Source organism: Macaca mulatta, chromosome 8, assembly GCF_049350105.2.
Source record: "Macaca mulatta isolate MMU2019108-1 chromosome 8, T2T-MMU8v2.0, whole genome shotgun sequence".
Lineage (NCBI taxonomy): Eukaryota > Metazoa > Chordata > Mammalia > Primates > Cercopithecidae > Macaca > Macaca mulatta.
In genome coordinates, this window is record NC_133413.1 from 118,175,232 (window position 1) to 118,202,794 (window position 27,563).

Consider the following 27,563-nt stretch of genomic DNA (forward strand, 5'->3'; position numbering starts at 1 on the left):
GCTTATATCAGGGAGACTCAAGCAGATGTAAACGTTTTAGCAAATAATGCCCAGGCATCAAACAATAGATCAATACTTTTCATAAATGTTCTAGTTTGTTAATAAGGAGAAATCAAAAGAATCTATCCAATGAAAAATGTAATAGATGACCAACTTGTATAGTACTTAGTATATAGAATGCTGTGCTGACCATACTTTACACATTTTACCTAATCATATCCTTAAAGTACAACCTTGTATATATTTTCATTTGGTCCTTAAAACATAACCCTTGGAGGCAGATGATAAAGTGATCCCCATTTCACAGATAGATAAGGAAACAGAGTGGAGGGATTCGGTAATTTTCACAGGCCACTCTCAGTTTGGATTAGAACTCGGGCACTTGGACTCTAATTTATAGTTATCTAGAAAACCAGTTAGTGTTCTAGATGTAGTTACCAACATAGGTTTTTAAAGATTTGTCTTTTTTAAAGGACTGTTATATTTTGGGGGTAGAACAAAGTACTAAGTTATTTCTAAATGTATCTCTAAAGTAAAACAAACTCTACAAAATATAATTTTGAAGTTTTTAATGCACAAAAAAGAACATCCCAGGAACAACAGGTATTGACTTATTAACGATGAAGCACTATATAAGGAGACCCCTCCCCACTTAGTAAATGGGAAAATAGTGTAAATAGACATGAAAGGAGGTAACACTTCAGGATTAAATGCAAACCCTAAAGTTGTATACAACATTCATATATGGCTTATTATCTCATAGCAATATTTTCATAATGATGTATATGATATTTATCCTTATCGGTAAGACGCTTTTGAATCAAAAGTTAAACAAAAACACTGAAGAGGTAGTTTTGCCAATGCAAGGTGAAAAAAATATGGCTTTACCTTGCTTTGTTTAGAAATCCACAACCATTATTTTTCTGTTCTAATTTTCTCCTGGATCTGCCAAGAAGATAATAATGTTTTGAGAAAAAGCCAATTCACAACCTTCTAAAAACTGGTTCCCCCAAGTGAACAATAATGCGTTCGAAACAACTGCTCTGAAAGTCACCTGGGAAGTTTCCATAGTGTTCCTCTCCATCTTGGATCTGAAACAGATTCTGGCTCAATAGAGACTTGTTAAGATCTGACCAGCAGTCACAGAAATTCATCCATTTATCTCCTAAAATTCTATGCACAGGCTCATGTTAGTAACTTCTTCAGTGACCCAAGAACATTGGCAGGTGCCCTGTCATTGAAAGTCAGGGATTGCTTTAAATTTGGGGGCAGGGAAAAAGGCAGTCAGAAATAATGTTTGGACAATTCTGTAGCTGGCCTGTGAAATTGGCTACAAGTGACTGGATATAGTCCCTCATGTTTTCAGTTGTGTTTCTTCAAAGTCATCACATCTTAGACTCAAAGACAGTTTGGGCTTCTGATTGCCAGATGCCACCTGCTGCTTTTTCAATGTGTGGGACATGTGGAGTGGGGAAGGTCTATACAATATGCAAACTCTTTGACACTGGTCATTTGACTCTATATACAAAAACTAGCTTATCCTACCCTTACAATGAGAAATAAGCCCACAATGAGGGGAAAAAAAGTTTCAAGAGACAACAAAACGTGTCAATTCTCCAAACTAGAAAAGTCATTTACCAGACAATGGGTTAGGAACCACTAGAAACAAAGTGACATATTAATCAGGTATGACTCTTTACGCACAAGAAAGCATAAATATACAGTAAATAAGAGCTTTATATGTAGCCCCTGCAGAATATGTACATATTAGGGCTGCTGTGAAACTGAGCAGGAATTTCCAGAGCGTATCCTCAGCTAAAAGCAGTTTCATCGCACAACAGTGTGAAGGTGACAGATGCTGAGAATACCATGTGGTAACCACTAAGCAGATATCCACATAAACATATCCTTGAAAATGCACAACGTGAGAAATAAATGTCACGAGTGAATAGCGCATTGCCTGCCAAGCATCTTCTTTCACATAAATAGGCAGAAGTCCGTCCTCCAACGGTGGTCTGCAGCCTCACACCACTAGCGTGTCCGTGGTGCCGGGGACGGATTCTCTCAGCACATACTGAGCCAAGTCATGGGCTGTGCACTTACTCCTGCCTTCACAGTCTCCAGATTCAAACCAAAGCATAAATAACACAGGGGCCATGCTGGTGGTGCTTCCTTTCACCATGTTACTGGGAACAGATACTGGGCAGAGCAGCACAAAGGCTGCACACCAGAGTGCAGGAGTGGAGAGTAGCTTTGTGCACGTTTGCAAAAACAAAAACCCCTAAAAATCTACCAGATGTGTCTCTTGTTTTATTGGTTGGCTCTGTCTGTAGCTAGGAAGACGCTGTGTTGCTCCTGGGCTCTTTCTATCAGCTTCCTTTTCTTTTTCTTGTTCCTCTTCTCCTTCGCCTTTGGTGTTCTCTTCCCTACAATGAAGGAAAGAAATGAAGAGATGTCAGAAATGGCCCTTTCTCTAGGAAAGAAAACACAAAAACATTGGGAGTTTTGCACAAAGCCCATCTGGAAAACATCACCTATGGAAAAAGCCTCAAAGAGAAAATTGTTCACATTAATTTTGACAGAATAATAATAATTTACTAAATTGGATATGCTGTCTAAAACAGAGACTGATCTTCCTGTTACAGGGAACTGGCATATTGAAAAACCTCCCAGTGGCCTGATCTGTCTTTCAAATATCATCCTGCCACAAAAATTCCATTTATTCCCTCCTACTTTTAACAATGCTACCCTTTACTACACATCTTTACATCTTATTACTGCTCCACATGTCAGTGGGTCAAAAGAAAATAAGCATCTATCTATAGCAAACATACCAGAAGTTTCAAACTCCTCTCTCCCTTCCCCATGGGGGAAAAAGTCTTGCTTTTAACATTATTTCCTCCATATTCCAAATACCAATGTATAAAATGACATATGTGCAATCCTTTATTTTCTATAAAAATTCATGAGGACATCATTCATTATATACCTTATGCTTCTTATCCAAATCCCCTGGACAAGTTGTTGTTATTAATGGAGAACAAGAAGAATGCTTATTTGTTCTGATGAACTGGTGGTATGTGTCTGACTACCAGATGATCATACTAAGTTATCCTATTTCTCTTCTTTGCCTTAGCCACTAGGAAGCCCAGGCTACAAGCTAACTAGTTGAGGTTTTCCTCCATCGGGAATTTTTTAAATGCTGTTTTCCCCTTTGCCTCTGGTATATTTTATTTCCTCCATCTGTGGTTATAGTTTTATAGTCTTACTTTATAAGGTCTCAATGTTTCTAAGTATGTATACATAAGATTTTGAGAAAAAAGAATAAAGAACATGAGACATGTGTCTTAGGTCCATCACCCTCTTTGAGTTCTAAACACACAGAAATCAGGATTTTTAGAACAGAAAAGGGCTTTAAAGGCCTCCTGCATTTTACAGAAAGTAAGTCACCCCTAGACACCTTCAGTACAGGAAGACTTTTGTCTAAATGAACGAGAAAGAATCCTGTTGGCTGTTCTTCCTCTCTTACTTTCCCTACTTCAAATTTTATCTTGTAGTTCTACAAAACCTAACTTTTCTCTTCCGTGTAAGGTGTAGCTATTTGACAGCACAGTGATCAGTACTACGAATAGGGAACAGAACATTAAGTTTTGTGCTCTTCATCCTTCCCATACCTGTAAAATTACATAACCCAGACCCTTTCATTCCAGGCATATAGCTGGCCAATTTTTCAATCTAGCCTATGGAGAAGTAGGCTGATGTCAAAAATGAAAAGGAAACAGACCAGAGTCTAGGGAGATACATGTATTTGGAAACCAGAGTCATACAAGGTTAAGGCAGGCCATGAGATTTCTAAATAAGGTAGATGTTTCTTATTTCTGTTCCTTCTGATCAGACAGGATCTGTTTTAAGGATGGAAAACAGGCTTACTCTTCAAGACCCTAGCACAGTGACTGGCACTTAGTCGATAGTCAATAAACATTTGCTGAGCAAATGTTTTTACATCTTTTTATCACAAGAAAAAAAGATTTAAAAGAATAACTTATGTTTAATAGGACATTGCATTAAAACAATGAGAACATGATCATGCCCCCATATTAAATTATAAAGGTCCTTAAAGCTAACTTCTGCTTCTCATTAAATTCTGGCATTAATGTTATAATGGCATTTTGCCATCTTGAAATGTAGTTAATCCTACGCAATGAAACCTTAGTTCAAGCCATCATTAATCAAAGCAGCTGTAAAGTTACAACTATTTAGTAACATTATCTCTAATGATGAGACACACCAAAGGAGGGCAGAAAAATGAAATACTTAATACAAAATAGCATATTTTAAAAGCTTCAGTTATAAGCGTTATGAAGAAGTTTTTGTTCTGTATTTTCTCTAAATAAACAACAAAATCCTTAGTTTAAAAAATCATTACTGACTACATTTTAAATTCATCTGGTTTATGCTTAATTGATATAAAGCCTGGAGTTTCTTTTAAAAGCAAATTGAAACTAAGTGAATGGAAAAATAAAGCTTATCTTACTAGATTTTAAAAATGTGTTCTGCCAGAATAAAGATATACTGAATATATGTTAAAGAAAGCTTTTCACATTCACAAGAAAGCTTCGTGTAAATTATGTAGTTGCGAGTTAAATATGTACTACTTTCACTAACAGCAAATCCATGCAAAATGACGGGAAAAGCTCATTTTAAGATGGTCAATTTCGTGTCATTTACCCAATATATTATTCTGAAGCAACTGTCAATATTAAATGGTTTTGGGTTTGCTCGCTGATATGATATTGTGTAATAGCGAAGTTACTCAATACTTGCATAAAACATTTGGTATCCTGGCCAAAAATTCAGCAATGCTTCTGAAAGCTTATTTATGTAAAATAATTTTTTAACTTGTACAATTACTCTGTTGGCAATAAGCTATATGGTACCAATTCCAACAAGTAATGTTTTGGGGGCCCTAATTACAACCCTAAAGATTCTCCTCAGAAGTCTCTCTTGAATGACACACCTCTTTGCTATTGTTTGGTTGGTTGGTTTTGCTTTTGGCCCGTCCCATTTCTCACATAAGATATATTGCAAATACCGAGGAATTAAGATGGTTAGCCAAGATTTGACCACAGACAGGCCTAAATTAACTGAAAATATTTTGTGGTCCATACTACATTGTTCTGACTTCAAGCCCAGCTCAAAGTAGTAAAAGAATACTAAAATACAACATAACATACAGAAAGGGTCTTTCATACATATTCTTTTTTCACATTCTAAGATTTTCAAACGTGAGAAAAGAAATTGGTAAGATTAAAGCTAACAAAAATCCTTGTTTTTATCTCTATATTTGAAAATAAGTTATATTAGACATACAAATGTGCTAATTTCTGTTTCCACTTAATTTCTTTTCCTCTGTGGATATGGGATTAGACTTGGAGAATGATTTCTAGACTTCAATTGCTGCACATTCCCAAGCACATATATGCTATACGGGAAGTATTTAAAGGCAAATATGATGCCAGTCACCCAATGCACAATTCAAGTCACGAATTTAACTTTACTTTTTAGCTCATGAGAGAAGACCTGGAATAGATACTGCCCAGGATTTAAACAAACAAAAAAAAAAGGTTTGAGTTTTATGAGAGGATTGTCAACATCCAACATATCCAGTTCTAATGATAAATTTTGCATATCTTTATCCCTAGTGTCTTGAGAATGCAGTGGCCTTAACACATCATAACTAAGGGAATCTCTTCAAAATCAGGTAGAATCAGGTCTACAGGGCAGATCTTTTTAGCACTGTTATGCAGATGCAAGGAGATGACTGGTCCCAATTATTACCATTTTTAAGGGAGGCAATGCAGTGTGGTTTAGAGAAAGGCTACTTCTGGGAAGAAGAAAACCTGGTAGCTAAGCACAGTCTTGTAACTGAGATGTCTGGTAAGGCATATGCCTGACTCTTAGTCTCTCTGTTTATAGAATGAAAATACTACAGTCATCATTCACTAGAAAGTTATGAGACACTGTGAAAAAGTTGTGTCCCTAGGATGAAAGGAAGATGTGTAGAATATCACTGGCAAGACAAGATTATCCTCAAAATGAACAAAATTAGAAAGATACTATCAAAGCCACATTCTAACGTAATTACATTGACTTGCTCACATGTGGAAATGGTCCAAGAGCATAACCTATCAACTCTTCTGCAGAGAAATATGAACAATTCCTTACAGAAATACTGCTACCATCCAGCTGTGAATTGCTGCTATTAGAATTAGAAATAGGGTAGATTATTTTGAACCAAGATATAGGCAGACTCACAAATTACATGAAGCTGTGCAAATGCCAAGTCCACTGCCAGTCAGACAGTGATTTCATTCTTTCATAAACTCTCAAAGTCAAGGAAGGTCTTCAAATGCTTTCTCCTCTCACTGGGTATACGTAAGAATCTTTCCATCACCAGGAAAATGTTTCTTGTACATCCCTCAGAGTAAGGCACAGAGGCTGTCTAGAGTTTCCATAATGCAAGGTATTTTAAGAAAGGCTTTAAGGGTAAATATAATGGAAGAAAACTAAAGAAAAATTTCAGTAGCTTTGACTATAAAAGAGATAAAAGCTTCTCTCTCTCTATGCATATATGTATAAGTAATACGTGCACATACCTACATACATAAACACACAAGCTGCAGAAAGTAAGCGATAATTATGACAAATGTAATTAACTGTAATTACTGTTGTAGCCACAACTGGGACAAAACTAGGACTGAGTTTTACTGATTTTTAAGTTTGTAATGCTCTAACTTGAAACCTGGGCTTCAGTGCATTATAAAATTCATCATGGAGATTTTGAAATCACCTCAGAGAGATTCAGTCATTCTTCAAAGCCGCTAACACTTAGGGACAAGAAGCCTGTGTAACCACCAACCTGGCAGATATTGTCATATTTCATAGAACACTCTGGAACATGAAATGTTCCTTTCACATATAAAGTCAGAAGGACTGAGTTGTAACTGATGAATAGTACTGGACCATTGATTTTTTTTCCATATGGGCAACCTGATTTTGCCCAAGAATGAGTAGCAAGAGAGATTTATATAAGATTAGTGATTGTGTAGAAAACACCAACTGGTTTCTAAAATATTTTTTTAAAAGTTCATTTAAAAATAGACGAGACCTAAACAATTCATAAAGGAAATAAATATATTTAAATAATCAAATCTCACAATTAAAACTTCCAAACAAGATGAGATGCCACTACAAAGATCCTTAAAAGTAAAAATACCTAACACTTGTAAGAATGTCATGAGACAGGCAACAGGATGCACTGACAATATAAAATTGATACAGCCTTTCTGAAAAGCCATCTGCCAATATGCACAGAAGTATGAAAGATATTCTTAACTTTTGACTCAGATCTAGGACTCTATCCTCAGAACATAATCTAAACTTGGACAAAGATTTATGCACAGAGATCTTAAGTGCGTTACAATTTTTTCAGTACTAAAATGTCCTGACTACATTTTTCATGACCTTTTCTTTTTGTGATTACTGAGGGAATAAAGTATATTTTCAACTACAAATGCAAGTATTTTATATTTTAAGTAATAGCAATTAACTTTATATCCAGGAATACTACTGTTGGATATCACTAAAACTTATCATAAATGGCTCTAAGAAAAAGCCTGTAATACAAAAGCATTCCTCCTGTGATGGAAATGACAGTAAGCAGATCCTTTTGTAGAGTGATCACTCGTAATTAGACCTGAGATATAAAAACTTAATAACTATTGACCTAAACCCTTCAGACATTAAGAATGGAGATTTGTTAGTTCTTGAAGCTTTTTTCCCTCTAGAAAGCAGTCCAGGTGGGCAAATATGATGAGCAGGACTGGGATCTACCACACTATGTCCTATGTAGCCTAAGATAATCTTTCTGCTGTCCATATAGTTCAGAATAACACATTTATTTTAGTTGACAAATCAAATTTGTATAGTGTATAACATGGTATTGTGATGTACGTATATAATGTGAAATGGTTAAGCTAATAATCAAGCTAATTAACACGCCCATCACCTAATATGCTTTTTTCTTGTGTGAGAACATTTTAAATCTACTCTTTGCAATTTTCAAGTATAAGAGTTATATAAGTGCCAGGCGTGGTGGCTTACGCCTGTTATCCCAGCACTTTGGGAGGCCGAGGAGGGTGGATCACGAGGTCAGGGGATCCACACCATCCTGGCTAACACGGTGAAACCCTGTCTCTACTAAAAATACAAAAAATCATCCGAGCGTGGTGGCAGATGCCTGTAGTCCCAACTACTCGGAAGGCTGAGGCAGGAGAATGGCATGAACCCAGGAGGCAGAGCGTGCAGTGAACCGAGATTGTGCCATTGCACTCCAGCCTGGGCGACAGAGCGAGACTCCGCCTCAAAAAAAAAATTTTTATATAAGTAAAATGTACAACAAATACATATTATAAATAAGTAAAATGTATATGTATTAAATATATGTATTAAAATGGAAATTAAACTTTTATTAAATTTATTTAAAAATAAATTTACATTTTACTTGTTTAAGTAAGGTAAATCGACATATTTTAATTATTTTTATTTTACGTATTTACATAACATAAAATGTAAATAAAATAAGAGTTACTTATTTACATCAGCTGAGGAGTCAGAAGTGAGAGTAAGGTGGAAAGAGTAAAGGAAATGAATCAACTGTGGCTCTTTACTGACAGTACAAAGTTCCTTAAAAGGCTTTTTTAGTAACAATCATTTGGTTATCTAGAAATGCACCTCTTCTTTTCACTAAAAAGATTCCACAGATAGCTGTGTTTTGAAAGGACTGGCAACATCTAATCCTTCAATAATGGTTTGCTATCATTTTCTTCAAGAAAAAATAATCTAGAGACAAAGCAATAAACATTAAAGTGTTGAAAATAATAACAAGTCACTTACTAAGGAGAGCTTACTTGAATGTCAAGTAGTAACTTAGAAGATTTTTCAAAGGGTCACTTAGTCATTTCATCTTCATAAAAGAGCATGTGCATTTAAAATCTACACACAATCTAGAGGTAACTTATAAGGGTTGTTCTTCTTGCAAGACTATTGATAAAGAGTGACAACTGTCCAAAGTAAATAACGGACAAAATTAAATGTGACAATCATTCAGAATATCAGGATTCAGAATACTTACTACCTTCACAGGTTTACACTAATTTGTAAAAGCTATTTCAATCAGCCAATCTAAATGGGAAGCCTCTATTACTATTCTTTCATCTGTAAAAATATACCATATTTTTGATCTAAAATAGTATGAAATGGCTTCAAGACTTCAATTTTTCTTATAGAAGACATTTTATTAGGAGTCAGATCTGTTACCCATTTTTGTTGACAGGAAGTCCTATTTCGTTTTCAAATTTTATTTCATGTTCAAAACGATGGAAATGGAAGAAAAGCTAACCCTGAAGAAGATCACCTGAACCTTTATAAATGAACTGTATTACCACTATGGTTTCCTGCACATGGTATTTCAAAACTTCTCAGAAGTTCCTCATTTTACAGCTCTGAAGAAAATCTGTTCTTCGAGTCTATGACATGGCTTTTAAAGGGGCAGTAAGAATATTCCACAACCTCATTCAGCTTTCTTGAAGCAATAAGGACTATAATCTGAATGAGATTTGGTCTTGTTTCTTAAATCCCTAGTCCGTGAAAGAGAAACACAAGACAGGATTCTGTGGTATGTCACATAGGTAAGCACAAACAAGAAGAGATAGTTTTAAAACTATCTAAAATTATTTTCATAAATACTTTAGGTTAATTGTAAAGGACAAAGTTTTCAGATTAGTAGAAACTAAAATACCACTCTACTATTTGTGTGAAGAAAGTAAATGAACAATTCTACCACAAGGGGGCAATAATTCACTTTTACAGTAAGAGTACTGGTTAGGAGATGGTTTTTTAAAACAACGTACAGGGCAACTTGGGGACTCTAATTTCTTAAATACTTTTTGTTGAACCCCCATTGGAGGCTTTTTCTTTCTTGCTAACCATAGGTAATCTCTTTAGTGGACTAAAGATTAACAAGACCCAAGTACTGCACAAGGTAAAAATATAATTGTACTGCTGTTAAAAAGATATTTGGGCTAATCAGAGAAAAAAAGAAACTTAAGAAGGAAAATCTGCTATTCAAATACTGATTTAGGAAAAGGCATTATTCACAAATTCTGGTTGTCACTTTCTTATGGGAAAGTTAAACTACCTGAAAAGAACAGGTTCTTATCTTGGATTCCTTATTTGTAAGAATAGAGATGTAAAACTGCAAATGATCTTCAGAGTCTTCTGGTGCAGAAAGTCATAGATTTGACATCAAGGGTGAAAGCTGTTTGGTGGTGATTCCTGACAATTTGGCACGATGAGTTGGCTGCACTGGTGAGGGTGGAAAGACAGCAAATATACTAGGCATTTGCTAGGCCCTGCTGTAGTCCACTTCTGCAAGGTGGTTTAGATAATGAAGCAACTGAAGCACAGAAGATCTACAGTGACCCCTACCCATGCTCCTACAGCTAATTAGAAGGGGAAACCTGTGCTCTGAGCCTAGTTCTGCTACTCTCTCATATACTTTCCCAGCTTTTTTTTTTTTTTTTTTTTTTTTTTTTGAGACGGAGTCTCGCTCTGTCACCCAGGCTGGAGTGCAGTGGCACGATCTTGGTTCACTGCAAGCTCCACTTCCTGGCTTCAAGCGATTCTCCTGCCTCAGCCTCCTGAGTAGCTGGGATTATAGGCACATGCCACCATGCCTGGCTACTTTTTGTATTTTTAGTAGAGACGGGTTTTCACCATGTTGGTCAGGCTGCTCTCAAACTCCTGACCTCATGATCCTCCTGCCTCGGCCTCCCGATGTGCTGGGATTACAGGCATGAACCACCGCACCTGGCCACTTTCCCAGCTTTAAAGGTCAATGGATAAGGATAGAGAGTCATTTTTCAAGTTACTGAGTCATTTTGCAAGGAAGGCAAAGAAGCACTGAAGACAATATTACCCTGACTGAGTTACACACACACACACACACACACACAAAGTCATTGATGTCATCCTAGCTATGAAACCTTGTATGAACTGGTAAATTCTGCATAAATAACAACTTCTCTGTAACATAGATTTTCTGTAAATTTATACTGCATTGATTCATTGCTTATTCTTTTTCTTACATTTTAGCAAGATGCAGGCTATAAAGTTTCCTAAGTAAGGTGAGATGGTGAACATTCCTACTTTGCACCAGGCCCTGTAAGTGCTTTACATGCATTTTCATTTAATTGAATGTTTTTGGGGAAAAGGTAAGTACTCACACTGTGCTGCCAGGATGCTGTACAGGTGCCTGCCCTAAATTTACTCAAAATAAATGCAGATAAATACCAAGCTCATTTGGCACTCGTAAATTAAGTCAGAAAAACCATCAGGTTTGTAGAGAAAATGATTCAGCTGTTTTCATTTGATTAGGAACTATGGGATAACCAGAAAAGCATTAAGTTCCTCCATAGCTGACTTCATACTATAAGGGAAGGTACATTTAAGATAATTCCATTAGAACAAGAAGATGTAATACCTTGCTCTTGGTCTTAAATCAATAACCATTAACTAAATGAAAAACAAAAAGCAGTAGCCCAAGAAATGACATTTAAGACCGTCATCATATGGCAAGCATTTATTTAATCTGGATTCAACACAATTTCTATGGAACTTGACACACAAGTGAAAAGAAAGTAATGGTTTATACATGGCATCTATATAAGATAATGAGACTGGGCATGATGCACACCTGTAGTCCCAGCCACTCAGGAGCCTAAGGCAGGAGGATTGCTTGAGCCTAGGATTTTCAGGCCTGCAGTGAGTTATCCTGATGCCACTGTACTCCAGCCTGGGTGACAAAGCAATATCCTATATCTTAAAGAAAGAAAAGGGTATAGGTTATTGGTCCAAGCCAACAGCTCAGTTAAGTGGCAGGTCTTACATGAACACAGTTAACACAAGATAACATGAGGGGATGTATGCTCCACAAAGGATCATAAATACATTCCCCACTCTGTGCCCTGTAGCACTTTGAACCTCCCTCATTGTAATATTTGCCACCTTCTATTGCAATTTTGTTTGGCTGTATATCATGGCTACTAGTTTGTAAATAATTAAAAATAGGTTGGGCGTGGTGGCTCATGCCTGTAATCCCAGCACTTTGGGAGGCTGAGGTGAGAGGATCGCTTGAGGCCAGGAGTTCAAGACCAGACTGGACAATATAGGGAGATCCCATCTCTATTTTAAAACTTTTTAAAACTATAATTAAAAATAGCTACAATTTAATGTGCCATAGCATCCTGGTTAGAGCCTTTCCAACAGTCAAGTTACAGATATTCACTTACACTCATGTCACCTGAGAGTTGGAGTAAAGATATAAGGGCTACATCTAAACACTGACAGTGGTCAGGAACCAAAGCCATACTTTGTCATCTACTGTAAAATGAACTCTCCTGTTCTTCCCAGGATCCCCCATGGCTTCTGGTCTCAACTTCAGCTTTGTACATGGTCTATGTAGGCTATACTGCATCCCTGATAAATTCTGACTTTTTGCCTTACCTCCCTCTTATAATAGCCTCAGTCCTCTTTTGTTTGAATTGCATATTCTCTAGAGAGGAATTCAATATGTCTTAGTCGCTACAGAGCCATGGATGCCTGAACAGCTCTTGGGTGGATCACTCCCAGGTCTAACCTGGAGAAGTAGCAGGGTACAACATGATACTAGCCTTGGCAGGCATCTAGAATACAAGGTTAAGAACATGAATCTGGGGAGTCAGACGGCCCTACATTCAAAGCAGAGTTACGCCGCTTAGAAACTAGAGATCTTGAACTAGACACTTTCTCTAAACCTTAGTTTTCTCAATTCTAAATTGGTAGTAGCAATGATGTCTGCTCCAGCATCTGTATAAGAAGTGAAAGAGAATATGTATAAAATTTCACATACACCTGGCACACAAACACTAAATAAACTATAGTGCTATATAAGGTGCCTTACTTGTATTATTTCTAATCCTTACAGCAACTCGCAAAGCAAGCATTATATCCATTTTGCCGATGAGGAAATAGGTTTCGAGAAGTTAAGTAAATAGCACAAAATCACATAGCTCAGCAGTGATTCAAACTAAAATCTGGCAGATTCTAAAACCTGAAACCTGTACTCTTTCCACTATAGTCTTTGGATCCCTTGTGTCCAGCAAAATGCCTTGATCTCATAATCATTTAAATGGCTGCTAAACAAACAAACTAATAAGTAAATACTAGGCTGGAGAAAGGCATCAGCTTCCCTGCTCAGTCCCACACAATATCAGGGTTCCCTTAGGTCCCATTAGATCCCTGATAGGCCTGGCCTACAACCCATCTTTCTCAAATCAGTTATTCCCTGGGGTTAAGACATTCAAAGCCTCAGTTTCCCAGGGTCAAGCAACACATTTAGCAGCTCCAACTCAGTATCAACAGTGTGCCTATGGCAAAACTCAAGAAAAAATTTTAAAAAAAAACACAGGATGCTTATTTTTCAGCTGAGTTGGAAAAAGTTTAAACCTGTGGTTCTAAAAACCAGTTCACAGGCCAGAGGTAAAAGATTCCTCCAGGGAACTTAAAAAAGATTCCCTAGTCATGCACCAACTCCTGAAAAGCCCAGAATATTTTTTAAGCGTCACAGATGACTTAGTGCGAAGTTAACTGCATGCGATTCTAGAGCATAAAGTACTGCTGAAAGAGTGTGCAAACCTCTTTCTGCCTGGACTCCCTTCCCTGGGATCTATATGTAGGCAATCCCCCAAGAAGCAAGCAAGCAGAAATTAAGCTTCCAGTGTGGGGAGGCACACCCAGGGGTAGGGCCCTTATCTTTATGTTCTGGCCAAGGTGGGGCAGGTCACTTGTGCTATAGCAGATTTCTCTCTCCTGTGGACATATTCCAGAAACTGGAGTTACTCTACTCTATTCATGAAGAGGTTCTTTTTGAAAGGCTTAGTTCATTTGCAAAAATTCTAAAGAGACCAAGAAAATTGCAGTTGAAAAAAAATCAAATTTATAATCAAGTTTGGGGCTTCTGCCTAACTAGGGGATGCAGAGTTGGCACTTCAAAAACTAAAAAGATGAGAAAAGTACCTCTCAGTCTAGGTGACACAAATACCGGTGGTATCAAGATATTTGTGGGATTACAGAAAAAAGGTTAGAAAGTTTTTCTTTTCTTTTAGAAAGATGGCGAGTTTCTTCCAAAATATTAAAATCAAATAAGTGTAAGTAGTGTGCCGAGTACCAAGTGCTGAGCATAACAACTCATTTCACATTAAAAAATATCCCTTTTTCATTTTGTAAAGTTTTCTTATTGATACATAAGAGCTGCACATATTTTCATGGTACACATGATAATTTAAGATTCATATAATCAAAGAAAGGAAATTGGGATAAATACTTAAGGTGAAGGATATCCCAACTTTTCAGAAGAACCTGAGGATCAGAGAGGTAAAGTAAACCTAAGATGCCACAGGCAGTAAGTGGTAGAGTTGAGATTTGAACTCATGTAGTCTGGTACCAAAGCTTACCCTCTTGTCCATTATAAGACTTACATAAGTATAAGCCTGAGTGGGAGGAGAGGAAGGAAATGGTCAATGTTACTTTCTTCCCTTCTGTTATAAACTTCTGCAAACCCCATGAACTGGTCATTCCTTTAAGTGGCTGAATCTTTAAATTCATAAAATGAAGCCTGGGGCCATTATTGGTTTGATACAAGACGAGGATAACCAGTAGTATATTTTGTTATTCTTACAGGACAAAGAAAGTAACAAATATTTGCCAAAATAGTCTCTATCCACAAGACCAGACAAATATTTTGGTCACTTTAGAATCTTGGTCAACTACCCAAGTAGAGGCAATGGATTTCAATTAGGGGAAAAATATTTTGAGAAGGAACTCTAACATGTTTGGCATACCTCATGATTACTAGAGACATCTACAACCTTGACAGATTATCTTGATACTAAATAACTTTGTCTATAACTACCAAATATTAAAACAGGAGAACATAGTTAATTATCTTTTACAAACAGCCTAATATTTAATGAAATGAGTTCATGTCTCCTCAACTGAAAATGGCATTCTACTCTCCAGAAAAAGTATAGAGACTGTTAAACACACAATATAAACTAAAATCAAAAGAAGCTACTACACATATATACACACATATAAATGCAACAAATATCTGTAATAAGTTTTCCAAGTATTGCTTATTGTCATGCTTCTATCAGTATGTTCTTGTCAGTCTTACTTAACTCAAGTGTTAAAGCATGAGAAACCAAAAGTTTAGCATGTAGAAATTTTAAATGTAATGAAAATTATTTAAAATGAATCACCAGTGAATCAGAGGTATCCAAGAAGAGATTCACATTCCAAACTACCATAATTTTAGTAAAAGACATTACCTGGAGATTGACATATAAACAGTATCAGTGACTTAGGATGAATACAAAACAAACCTTCCATGATCTTAGCAGGACAGGCTCAAGGACCTGTACTGAAACTTGAGCTAAATTGGTCAGTGCCTTTGAGTTAAAGTCTATGCCAGTAACAGTGAACAAGAACAGTAAACATAAGATGGCCACTGAATATTTACTGTGCTCAAATACTGCATTCTATTTGGCTTTTGATTATTTAAGGCAGCAGATCCAAATAAGAGTTTCAAAAAATCAAAATAATCATAGGTACTTTGAGAAGACTACAGAGAATGCATTGTCAAGAAATTTAAAAAGATGTCAATGCTCACAGAATAGGTAAAAAAAATTACCTTTTAATATTACTATTATAAAAATATAAGTGTTTTCTACTGTTTACTATGTCACTAATCAAAAGCAGAATTGCAACTACAAAGCTATAACACAGTAATAATAATGCCTTTATGTATTAGGAAAGCTGGAGACTGAGTTACTGAGAACAGATGTGAAAAAAGCTTCCTCCTTTAGAATTTTCAAAAATTAGGTATCTATTTTCATTACATTCAAATCAGAAGGAATGAATTAATTAAGAAACTTCTGGAAATTGCTTCCAATCAGATTGATTCTAATATAAAACAGAATTTGTGGGTAATAACTTGTAAAGAAGATCAATATATAAATTTTAGTGCCTTTATGTGTTTTCCTAATCTTCCTGTAGAAAAAAAATTTTAATTCCAGTAATACAATGCCCAGGGCTCATCATCTAAATGTTTTATTAATAGACAAATTGGTTCTAACATATATCTTTCTTTGAAAGACAATTATATCTATTTTAATGACCTTTCATTGAATCTTAAATTCTGGGTCACTGACAATTTCGATGCAATGAAATAGGCCACCTGAAAAATTATGGAGACTATGCACAATTTCCCTGAGATGTGTTTTTGTGTATTCATATGTGCATGTGTATCTAAAATATACTTTTCCATAGAACACATCTAGGCATATTGGTGAGAAGACAGTTTACTTCTACATAAATATGTGTTTATCTTATAGTACAGAATTATATTTTTAGGATTATGACTAACAAATTGAAAATATCCTTAAATATAAGGCCAAAAAATCTGGAGATTTAAAAATTATGGGAGACATCCCATAACTGTAGCCCTATTAAAGGGAGTTTGTCTGTAGCTCCATTTTGGGGTGTGTGGGTTGGTGAGTATTCTAGGCTCTGCCAACACCTTCTTCCTTCTCCCGACTGGTTCTGTAGCACTGTGGTGGGGTGCTACACCACACAGTGTTGCACCACACAGTGTTGTGTTGGTTTGTCTCCTGGGAGGTCTCAGTTGGCTCTCCCTAACTAGTAGAAAGAGTCTTGGTTTGGGAGACTTCTCAAACAGGAAGATTTCAGGGAGATTTCTCAGATGGAGAATAGGAGGATAATTTGGAAGGTATACTCTTGGAGTTCTTGGTTAGGGATCTGATTAGGAAGGCCTTCTGTCCTTCTCGTCTTTGTGTGTGTATGTGGAGTGGATCGCAGAAGGAATTGCTCACGGTCCAGCGGGTCTAACTCAGAGAATCCCTCCTTATTTGTCTAGTCACATTCGGTGAGCCCTGAAGAGAATTCAATAGGCCTGTCTCAGGATGACTATCCACTCTTTGCTGGTAACTAGTGTGTGTTTTGTTATGTGTATTTTGCTGCGATGAAAAATGTTAATTTGGTTCCCCATGTGGCCCATTGGGCAACACCTTGCAAAATTGAGAATCTTTTGCCTATGGTTCCATAAAACAGAAAAGGGTGGGTTTATCTTTAGGGATCTGTCTTTGCCCTACAGCTGTGTCTATTTATTAGGCCCTAGAAACTGCATGCTTTCCTGGCCCTGTTCTCCAAGAGCTTCACCCTGAAGCCAGGAATCCAACTAAGAAACTGGCAAATGAAAAATATAACTACTATATCTTCTGTCTATTTATATGTGTTGTATATGTGATGCTTATATATAAAAGAGCTCTGATTAATTGGCTTAGAAAAGTAAGTTCTTAAATCAAGTATTTTGTCAGAAAAACAGAAACTTTAATGACTTTTTCTTCATGTGACTTCAAAATGTAGATATTTGGTCTAAATTAACGTCAGATATCAGATTTGCTAAATGCTTTAAGGTCATAAACTGCCTGACTTTAAAAAAAAATTGTTCAATTTACCTACTTTGGAGCACTAGATTCTAGATGACACCTGGGGACATGTGGAGTTAGCCATGCCCCACCTAGTTACTATGCTGGGAAGAGTCAGACTTTATCTGCCTGAGGGCCTAGACTTCACACCTAGTACTTATAATTAAAATCACTTACTTATCAGGTTTTCACCGAAAATAAAGGTTGCTAGCAGTTAACGTTGTAACATGTAATTGAGACTAATGAAGAAACAGTTTTACATACAAAGTGCATAAGAAAAGTAGAATATGTTTTTGGTAAAAGATTATAAGAAGGCATGGGAATATGGCTTTTGTTAAAGGAAGTGTAATGCTGTCTAGTTCAGACAAACAGAGTAACGGAGTAACAGAGTAATGGGACAAAACTGAAGACTTAAGCAAGAGAAAAGGGTTGGTCTTGTAAAGAAAGTTCTATGGGTATGAGCAAGTTGGCTACGATTTGAAGGGAATTATTTGTTTTTTCATAGGTTAAACATTGAAATAAAAGCACACTAATGAGGGGCCAGAATCTCAGTCTATGTGCCCAAATAACATGATTTTCTTAGAAAATTAATCTGTTGTTTAACAGAAAATTGCAAAGCATCCTAAAAAGTTTATGAAAATGTTACCTTATGGTCAAACTAATTAAAAGTGGATAGATTTGTAAAATTTTATTTTAAAACTAGCTTTATCATTAAAGATGCACTAATGCAAAACTGCAATTTTGTTTTCTCTTTTGAAAGATTTTTATGGAATATTAAAAGATAACAAAAGGTTTTAGTTTGTTTGTCCTTTTGGGTAAATAATATGGGGAAAGAAAGGAGACAGAAGAGACAGATTCCACTGGCCTCATGCTATCTTCATTGGGTCTTGTTTGGAAAGCCAAGTTTCTTCTATCAGAGTAAAGGTTTATGCCTTTAAACATTTTTTGAGGCCAGGCAGGTGGTTCATGCCTGTAATCCCAGCACTTTGGGAGGCCAAGGCAGGCAGATCAGCTGAGGTCAGGAGTTTGAGACCAGCCTGGCCAACATGGTGAATCCCCATCTCTACTAAAAATACAAAAATTAGATGGGCATGGTGGTGGGTGCCTGTAATCCCAGCTACTTGGGAGGCTGAGGCAGGAGAATCACTTGAACCCAGAAGGTGGAGGTTGCTGTAAGCCAAGATCATACCATTTCACTCCAGCCAAAAATAAATAAATAAATAAATTGAGTTACCATTTCAGATAAATGAATAATCTGTGATCCTATTTTGTGATAGCCAGTGTTTTAAACCTTTGATATTTGACAAACTTTCCAGTATCAAATTATTAAGTATGTCATTTTCTGGCCTACCTAATCCTTTAGACATTAGGTCCCCCGAAGTCTAAAATTATGTGTTTGGCTTACTTGATATAAAAGTCATACAGGAAGCATTGTCAAATATGAAATGGTGCTTGGCTTTCTTTGGACTATATTTGTATAAATGTGTTACTAGTATATGTTCCAAAATGATGAGGAACTCCCATAATTCTGATGACTTAGTGTATGTTATTAATAGTTATAATTGTTATGTAAAATTGTTGTATGCCACAGAAGTAACCAAAATTCCTAGTCAATTGTGACTTTAATAATGGCTATTCTAAGACTTTTCGTCCTCCACAGTTGTTATCTTGTTGTGTTCCTCTTCAAAAGGTGATTTAGAATCAGCTATAGGACTTTTTACAGGTGCTATTGAATGCAAGTTTCTAATAATTTTAGAGAATGTGACATTAGAATAGAGAAAACGACTTTTGGGGCTCTCATGGAGAGCTGAAATCTTCATAAATATCAAGCATAACAGGAGTTAATTGAATGGACTGAACTAATAGACAAGTAATCTTGTTTTAAAACTTTTTTACTTAAAACGCTGTTGATCCTTTTTGTTTTCCAGGGCCAAGAAAATGTCTTTTGAGCTATGTACAGCTTTTTAAACAATTGAGTAAAATATACTCCTATAAACAAAATTTTGAGCATATTTATTTTTCTCTACCTGATTCTTCCAGAATTTGGAAACTATTTGTGAGTATTCTCAATTTATGGCAGTGTAGTTGTTTGCATAAGTGCAATAAGAATGTTTTCTTTGTAATGGGGCACAATTGGAGAAACTAGTTATTTTACCAAGGCTTTGACTGGAATGGTATGCCTTCTTTAAAGAATCAAAGTTGACTCAGAGTCAATAAGAGCCTCTTGATAAATCAGGCCTCATATCTTGTCTGTATAGTCCCTGTCCAAGGTTCCTGACCCGTGGTAACTAAAGGATATCACTTTCTAACAGACCCAGGAGCCCCAAGTTATCTTAGGACCTCCAGAGGAGAGGAATTTACCCAATTCATAAGTATCTGAGGATACAAACCCATGGCTGGCCTCAGCTTTTAAAAAGTCTTATCTGAGATTCCTTATGGAACACAGTCCCATCAAAGCCAATTTGAAAAGCCTATGTGAAAAAATAATTATTCTTGCTGTACTTCATGCACATAATCAGGCCAAGCACAATAAGACTACAGTTTATTTTTTAAACAAATCAGTTCTGTCGTGGTTTGTTTTTAATAGAAAATGGGGACTGGAGAGAGAAAAAAATATGCTTCAAAAGAAAAACTATAGTATATCTGTTGTTAGCTGTTCTTGAATTTTTTCTGCAGTTTGGAGTAAATCCTAAATTCTTTGTGGGCTACAAGTCCCCAGACTAATGCTTTCAAATATTTACTTTTAAAACTGGGAATTGCACTTCTTACCCTACTTGGTGCTAAAATTATAGATAACAATACTAACACCTTTGCCATGGAAGCTTTGGAACCCCAGCCAGGCTTGCATGGGTAGGCTCAGACAGTTGCAAAGCAGTTTCACTCCTCTTACCTTGGGGTCAACACCTTCCCCCACTATTCCCCTGATCAGCAGGAAGAAGTTGGAGCAGTTGTCACCCTGTTTCCACCTTCTTTAGCCAATATATTAAGATTTAAGGTGTTATAAAAACCCAAAGGAAGGGATTGAAACTCCTATGGCAAAATTATAACTGAGATAGTGAAAGAGATTTGACTTAACCAGCTCTGATTTGCTTTTAACCTCCAAGCTGTCTTTGTTTATTCCTGGGCCTAGGCTGAACTAACTTTGGGATGAACTTAGTTTATAGTTTAAAACAAAGATGGTAACAACCCTTTCACAAAACAAACCTCCCTCTTGACTGGGGACTAGACTGCCTTTGTAGGACTAAGAAATTAGCCACAAGATTGGAAATTATGATTTAGGAGTCATGCAGCTGAAAGCTACAAGATTCTGACCCTCTGTAAACTGCTCCTAAGATCAGTGCTTGAGATATTTTGCAGACCCTGCACTTGACAGATCAGCTGGCACCAACCAGATTGATAAACTGGCTCATCTGACCTTGTGTCCCCCACCCAAGAACTGACTCAGCACAAGATGTCAGCTTCAGCTCCCTATTATTTCATCTCTGACCTGACCAATCAGCACTCCCGGTTCACTGGCTTCCCCCACCCACCAAGTTGTCCTTAAAAACTCTGATCCCTGAATACTCAGGGAGACTGATTTGAGAAATAAAAAAACTCCACTCTTCTGGAAAAAAAAGTTACAAAAATTATGGGTTAGAGTCAAAACGAATCACTGCTACTTTTCTGGCTGTGATGAACATTTTTCACCGAACAGCAAAGCTTCAAGGGTCCAGTTTTTTATGCCACAAAATAAGGTGAAATAAAGCCTATTAGCTAGGGATGGGGCAAGACTGACCTCTCTCCAAGTTTATATATGAACAAGATATGGAAATGACCAAAAATCTGGGTAAGGCGGGTTATGTGTTAGGAAAAGAGAGAGAAGGAGGGAAGAAGGAAGAAGGAGGGAAGAATGAAGCCTGCCAGATGTGAAGAGTTGATTCTCTTTCTTAAGGATGAGACTTTAATTACTATGGCTACCACTTAAACACATAGTGGCTTGGGGATCATTTTATAAAAACCTTCTAATTTAATAATAATTCACTGAGATCACAAATATGGCAGGTAAACATTTTATTCATGATAGGATATGATTTTTGAAGCTACTTGTTAGAGCTTATAAATTGGTATTAAGATTGCTTTGTCATTGATCCTGTCCAAAATGTTTCCATAATGCCAACTCCAAAAAACTAAATCATAAGGAGGTTCTAAAAACATGATCCTCTATGGAAGTCTGCAATGGAAACGTTAAATGTGGTAAAATTTGGATCATATGCCATTTTAAGTCATTAAAGTAAAAAGAAAAGTAGGACTCAAGCATAAATCCCCTTCCATATTTATTCCATATACTCCATAAATGGTGTATTTCACAATTTGAGTACATTGATTGATTGAAATACTGTGGTTCTTCCATTAAAATAATGAGTGTTTCCCAGTGCCAGAAAGATTTCATTTTAGAAGTAGAAATTAGACAAGTTCCCATAGGGTTATATAAATGTATAATGTTATTCAGGTAAAGAGTTTCTTCCCCAAATGCCACTATGGGAATTTTATATATTATCAATTACAACCAGTACAGAGCTGTATATGTATACATTCAAACTTAAGTGCAAGAAGTTAAAATGTAAAGTATATTAAAAATAATGAAGTGTTCACGTATACATCCGGTTTAAGTGTAAAATGGTACAACCTGTCTGGAATGCAAGAGACAGCTGTTTTAAACTTCTTCAAAAAGTATGTAACTTTTGATTCTTTTAATGCAGTTAGAGGACTAACATGAAAAAAATAGTTGAAAGGCGGAAAAGGATTTTAGCACAGATAATCACTGCAGATTTATGTATATAATTAGACATGGACTCAACCTAGAGGTTAAACACTGAAGGAATTGTTTGGTGGGTACATTATACCCTAAATAGATTATGCAGCTATTAATGTTGTCTGTAGTGACTTTTTAATGACTAGAAAACACAATTCTGATAGAAAATAAGTTTTGAAACGTTTCTAAAACTATAGAAAATTGTTTCGATTAGCAGATTTTATACACACACACACTCCCCTTTAGAAAAAAAGAAGAGAAGAAAAACGTGTTATTTATTGCCATGGTGAGATAAGAGGCAGTGGTGAGTTTTTCAATTTCTGTACTGTCTAGATTTGTGTCACATCACCTATAAAAGTTATTCTTACATGGATTACTGAATTTTCAACAGCAGAGGTCCCAAAATCTAAGTACTGAAAGTAATTATCAACTTAGTTTAGTATAACCAGCAAAACTATCTTTTAGGAGTGAAGGTAACATTCCTATTGAAACCATTCCAAACAATTGAAGAGGAGAGACTGACTCCTCTCCAACTAATTCTGTGAGGCCAGCACCATCTTGATAACAAAACCTCACAACAACAAAAAAAAAAAAGAGAGAGAAAACTTCAGGCCAATATCCTTGAGGAACATTGATGCAAAAATCCTCAACAAAATACTGACAAACTGAATCCAAAGCATATCAGAAAGCTTATCCACCACGACCAAGTAAGTTTTATCATTGCGATACAAGGTTGGTTCAACATATGCAAATCAGTAACAGTGATCCATACATAAATGGAACTAAATACAAAAAAACACATGATTACCTCAATAGATACAGAAAGGGCTTTTAATAAAATTCATTCCTTTACAATAAAAACTCAATAAAGTAGGCATTGAAGGAACATAATTCAAAATAATAAGAGCCATGTATGACAAATCCACAGCCAACATCATACTAAATGGGCAAAAATTGGAAGCATTCCCCCTGAAAACTGGCACGAAACAAGGATGTCCCCTCTCACCACTTTTATTCAACATAGTATTGGAAGTCCTGGCCAGAACAATCAGGCAAACAAAAGAAATATAGGGCATCCAAATAAAAAGAGAGGAAGTCAAACTATCCCTATTTGCAGATGGCATGATTCTACACCTAGAAAACCCCATAGCCTCAGTCCTAAAGCTCTTTCACCTGATAAACAACTTTAGAAAAGTCTCAGGATTTAAAAAAAAAAATCAATGTACAAAAGTCACTAGTATTCCTATATACCAACAGTCAAGCTGAGTGCCCAATCAGGAACACAATCTCATTTACAATAGCCACAAGAAGAATAAAATATCTAGGAATACAGCTAACCAGGGAGGTGAAAGATCTTTCTACAAGCAGAACTACAAAACACTGCTCAAAGAAGTCAGAGATGACAGAAACAAATGGAAAAATATTCCATGTTCATGGGTAGAATAGATAGGAAGAATCAATATCATTAAAATGGCCATATTGCCCAAATCCGTTTATAGATTCAATGCTATTCCTATCAAACTACCAGTGACAGTTTCCATAGAACTAGAAAAAACTATTTTAAAATTCATACAAAACCAAAAACAGAGCCCAAGTAGACAAGGCAATCCTAAGCAAAAAGAACAAAGCTGGAGGCATCACACTACCTGACTTCAAACTACATACTATATACTACAGGGCTGCAAACAACATGGTACTGGTACAAAAACATACATGGAAAATGGAACAGAGAGCCCCAAAATAAGACTATACCTACAACCATCTGATTTTTTTATGAAGCTGACAAAAACAAGCAATGGGGTCAGAACTCTAGTCAATACGTAGAATAACTGGCTAAGCATATGCAGAAGATTGAAACTGGACTCCTTCCTAACAGCATATACAAAAATCAACTCAAGATAGATTGAAGTCTTAAATGTAAAACTATAAACTACAAAAACCCTGGAAGACAACCTAGACAATACCATTCTGGACATAGGAACAGGCAAAGATTTCATGAAAAAGACATAAAACGCAATTACAACAAAAGTAAAAATTGACAAATGGGATCTAATGAAACTTAGGAGCTTCTGCACAGCAAAAGAAACCATCAACAGAGTAAAACAGACAACCTACATAATGGCAGGAAATATTTGCAAACAGCATCTGACAAAGGTCTAATATCCAGCATCTATAAGGAACTTAAATTTGTAAGGAAAAAAACACCACCATTAAAAAGTGGGCAAAGGACATGAACAGACGCTTTTCAAAAGATGAAACGCATGTGGCCAACAAGCATATGAGAAAAAGCTCAGCATCACTGATTAGAGAAATGCAAATCAAAACCACAATGAGATACCATCTCACACCAGTTAGAATGGCTTTTACTAAAAGGTTAAAAAATGTCAGATGCTGGTGAGGTTGTGGAGAAAAGGAAACACTTATACACTGTTGGTGGGAGTATAAATTAATTCAACCATTGTGGAAAGCAGTGTAATGATTCCTCAAAGAGCTAAAAACAAAATTACCCTTCAACCCAGCAATCCCATTACTGGGTATATCCCAAATAATATAAGTTGTTTCATCATAAAGACACATGCACTCATATGTTTGTTGCAGCACTATTCACAACAGCCAAGACATGGAATCACCCTAAATGCCCATCAATGATAGACTGGATAAAGAAAATGTAGTACATATATGCCATGGAATACTATGCAGCCATAAAAAGAACAAGAGCATGTCCTTTGCAAGAACATGGATGACACTGGAGGCCATTATCCTTACCAACTTCAGCAGGAACAGAAAACCAAATACCCCATGTTCTCACCTATAAGTGGGAGCTAAATGATGAGCACACATGGACACATAGAGGGCAACAGCCGACCCTGGGGCCTATCAGAGGGTTGAGAGTAGAAGGAAGGAGAGAGTCAGGAAAAATAACTAATGGGTACTAGGCTAAGTACCTGGGTGATGAAATAATCTGTACAAGCAACCCTCTTGATACAAGTTTACCCATATAACAAAGTCACACGTGTACCCCTGAACATATGATATTAAAAAAAAAAAGACAAAAAAGAGTGAATGTAGCCAAGATACTTTAAGACATACAAAAACTGAGGTTACTACAGACAAACCCTCACTAAAGGGAACATCTGAAGATGTGCTTCAGAAAGTAGAAAATCAGCCACAGAAATAAATTGAGACACAAAAAGGAATGCTGGTGGGGAGGGAGACTTGAACATATGGATAAATCAAAACAAGCATTGCATATATCAAACAATAAAAAATGTCTAATTATGAGGTAAAACGTAAGGTGGAACTTCGTAGTGCACAATATTAACATATTCTTTGAAAAGAGAGGAGGGGATCAGTATTAAAAACTCTTTGAAAGTCTGTGTATTGTCTGGGAAATGGATGCAATTCCAATAAAAATTCCTAAAGGCTTTTGTGTACCTCTATTGGTTTTAACATTTTTTAAGATCAAGGAGTCAAAATGGCCAACACAACTCTGAATTAAAACAAGGTGTGGAATCTTGTTCTACAAAATTTTAAATGTATTATTATAAATGCATAGTAATTAAGAGCAGTAGGGTATTGATGAAGGGATTGATGAACAGACAAACTGAACAGAAAAGAGAACATACCCATACATATATAGAAACCTCATATGACAGAGCAGTGGAAAAAGAATAGGATCTTAAATCAGTCATGCAAGGATGTCTGGTTTTCCAAAAAGGAAAGCAAACAAATTGTATCCCCAGCTCTCACCTAACACGCGCACACACACACACACACACACACACACACACACACACACAGAAAATCAGTTCTCAAGTAGATTTATGGTTTATGCATGCAAAAAATGAAAGCTTTTAGCACAAAATACAGGAGAACATAGAGGTAGGGAAGTATTCTTTAAATCTCCATAAAATACTAGTATATACAATTATAATAAGATTACTATCCTACACTCAGATAAACTTCATAGCTATCTCCCATTTATAAGGGAGAACATATGATTTTTTTTATTCTTCAGTTACAAAGTTGTCTTTTCTGAATGCATTTTTGAATGAATTCAGAGTGATATGATGGATTTAGAGGCTTGGCAAGGGGTGAAGGTTGAGGGGGGAGGGGTCAGAGGTAGAAGAAAACATATTGGGTACAGTGTACACTGCTCAGGTAACAGGTGCACTAAAATCTCAGAAGTCACCACTCAAGAACTCATCCACGTAACCAAAAACCACCTGTACCCCAAAAACGATTGGAATAAGAAACAACTTTAAAAGAGGTATAAAACAAACTGTGAGAAGGTATTTGAAACACACAAAACTGACAAAGGATTTGTATCCAGAATATTTTTTATCAAAAGTCCGTATCACTCAATTTATACAGAACTGAAAATATATAAAACTAAAGAGTATATTGTTTATGCATATAATAAATGTCCTCAAAACTATAAAGAAAAAGGAATTACAGAACTATTAGGACAGTGTTTATACAGCACCCCACCATACTGTGAGGAAACCCAAGCTAACCACAAGGAGAGACTATGTGGATAAAGGAATACCCAGTCAACACCCAGTCGTTCCTTCTACACCAGCTCTGGAGCCAAACATGAGCCTATGAAGCCTTCAGATTTATTCATCTTCAGCAGTCAACAAGCAACAGGATGGGTGCCCCCAAGTGAGCACCTCACACCTGTAGCTCATCAATTCTCAGATGCATGCAAATGATGATAAAATTGGGGTTTTTTTTTTTTGAGTCAGTGTCTTGATCTATTGCCCAGACTGAAGCACAGTGGTGGGATCTCCGCTCACTGCAACCTCCACCTCCTGGGTTCAAGCGATTCCCCTGCCTCAGCCTCCCTAGTAGCTGGGATTACAGGCATGCACCACCATGCCAGCTAATTGTTGCATTTTTAGTAGAGACAGGGTTTCACCATGTCCAGGCTGGTCTCGAACTCCTGACTTCAAGCTGATTCTCCTGCCTCGGCCTCCCAAAGTGCTGGGATTAAAGGTATGAGCCACCAAGCCAAGCCTAAAATTGGTGATTTTAAGCTACTATATTTTGGGATGTTTGTCATGCAGTGATAGACAACCACAATAGATGCTATCCTGCACATC

The 27,563-nt window shown here is 36.5% G+C and overlaps 1 protein-coding gene across 3 annotated transcripts in view; it reads right to left on the reverse strand.

Annotated features, from left to right (window-relative positions):
- Positions 1-557: 557 nt before the first annotated feature.
- Positions 558-27,563, reverse strand: part of RSPO2 (R-spondin 2) — a 169,121-nt gene continuing 142,115 nt past the window's right edge. For all 3 annotated transcript variants that reach the window (XM_015145873.3, XM_015145872.3, XM_077942856.1), the window contains one exon: positions 558-2,426. In XM_015145873.3, the coding sequence (XP_015001359.1) occupies positions 2,311-2,426 (116 nt within the window). In that variant the 3' untranslated portion in view covers positions 558-2,310. The remainder of the gene's footprint in view (positions 2,427-27,563) is intronic.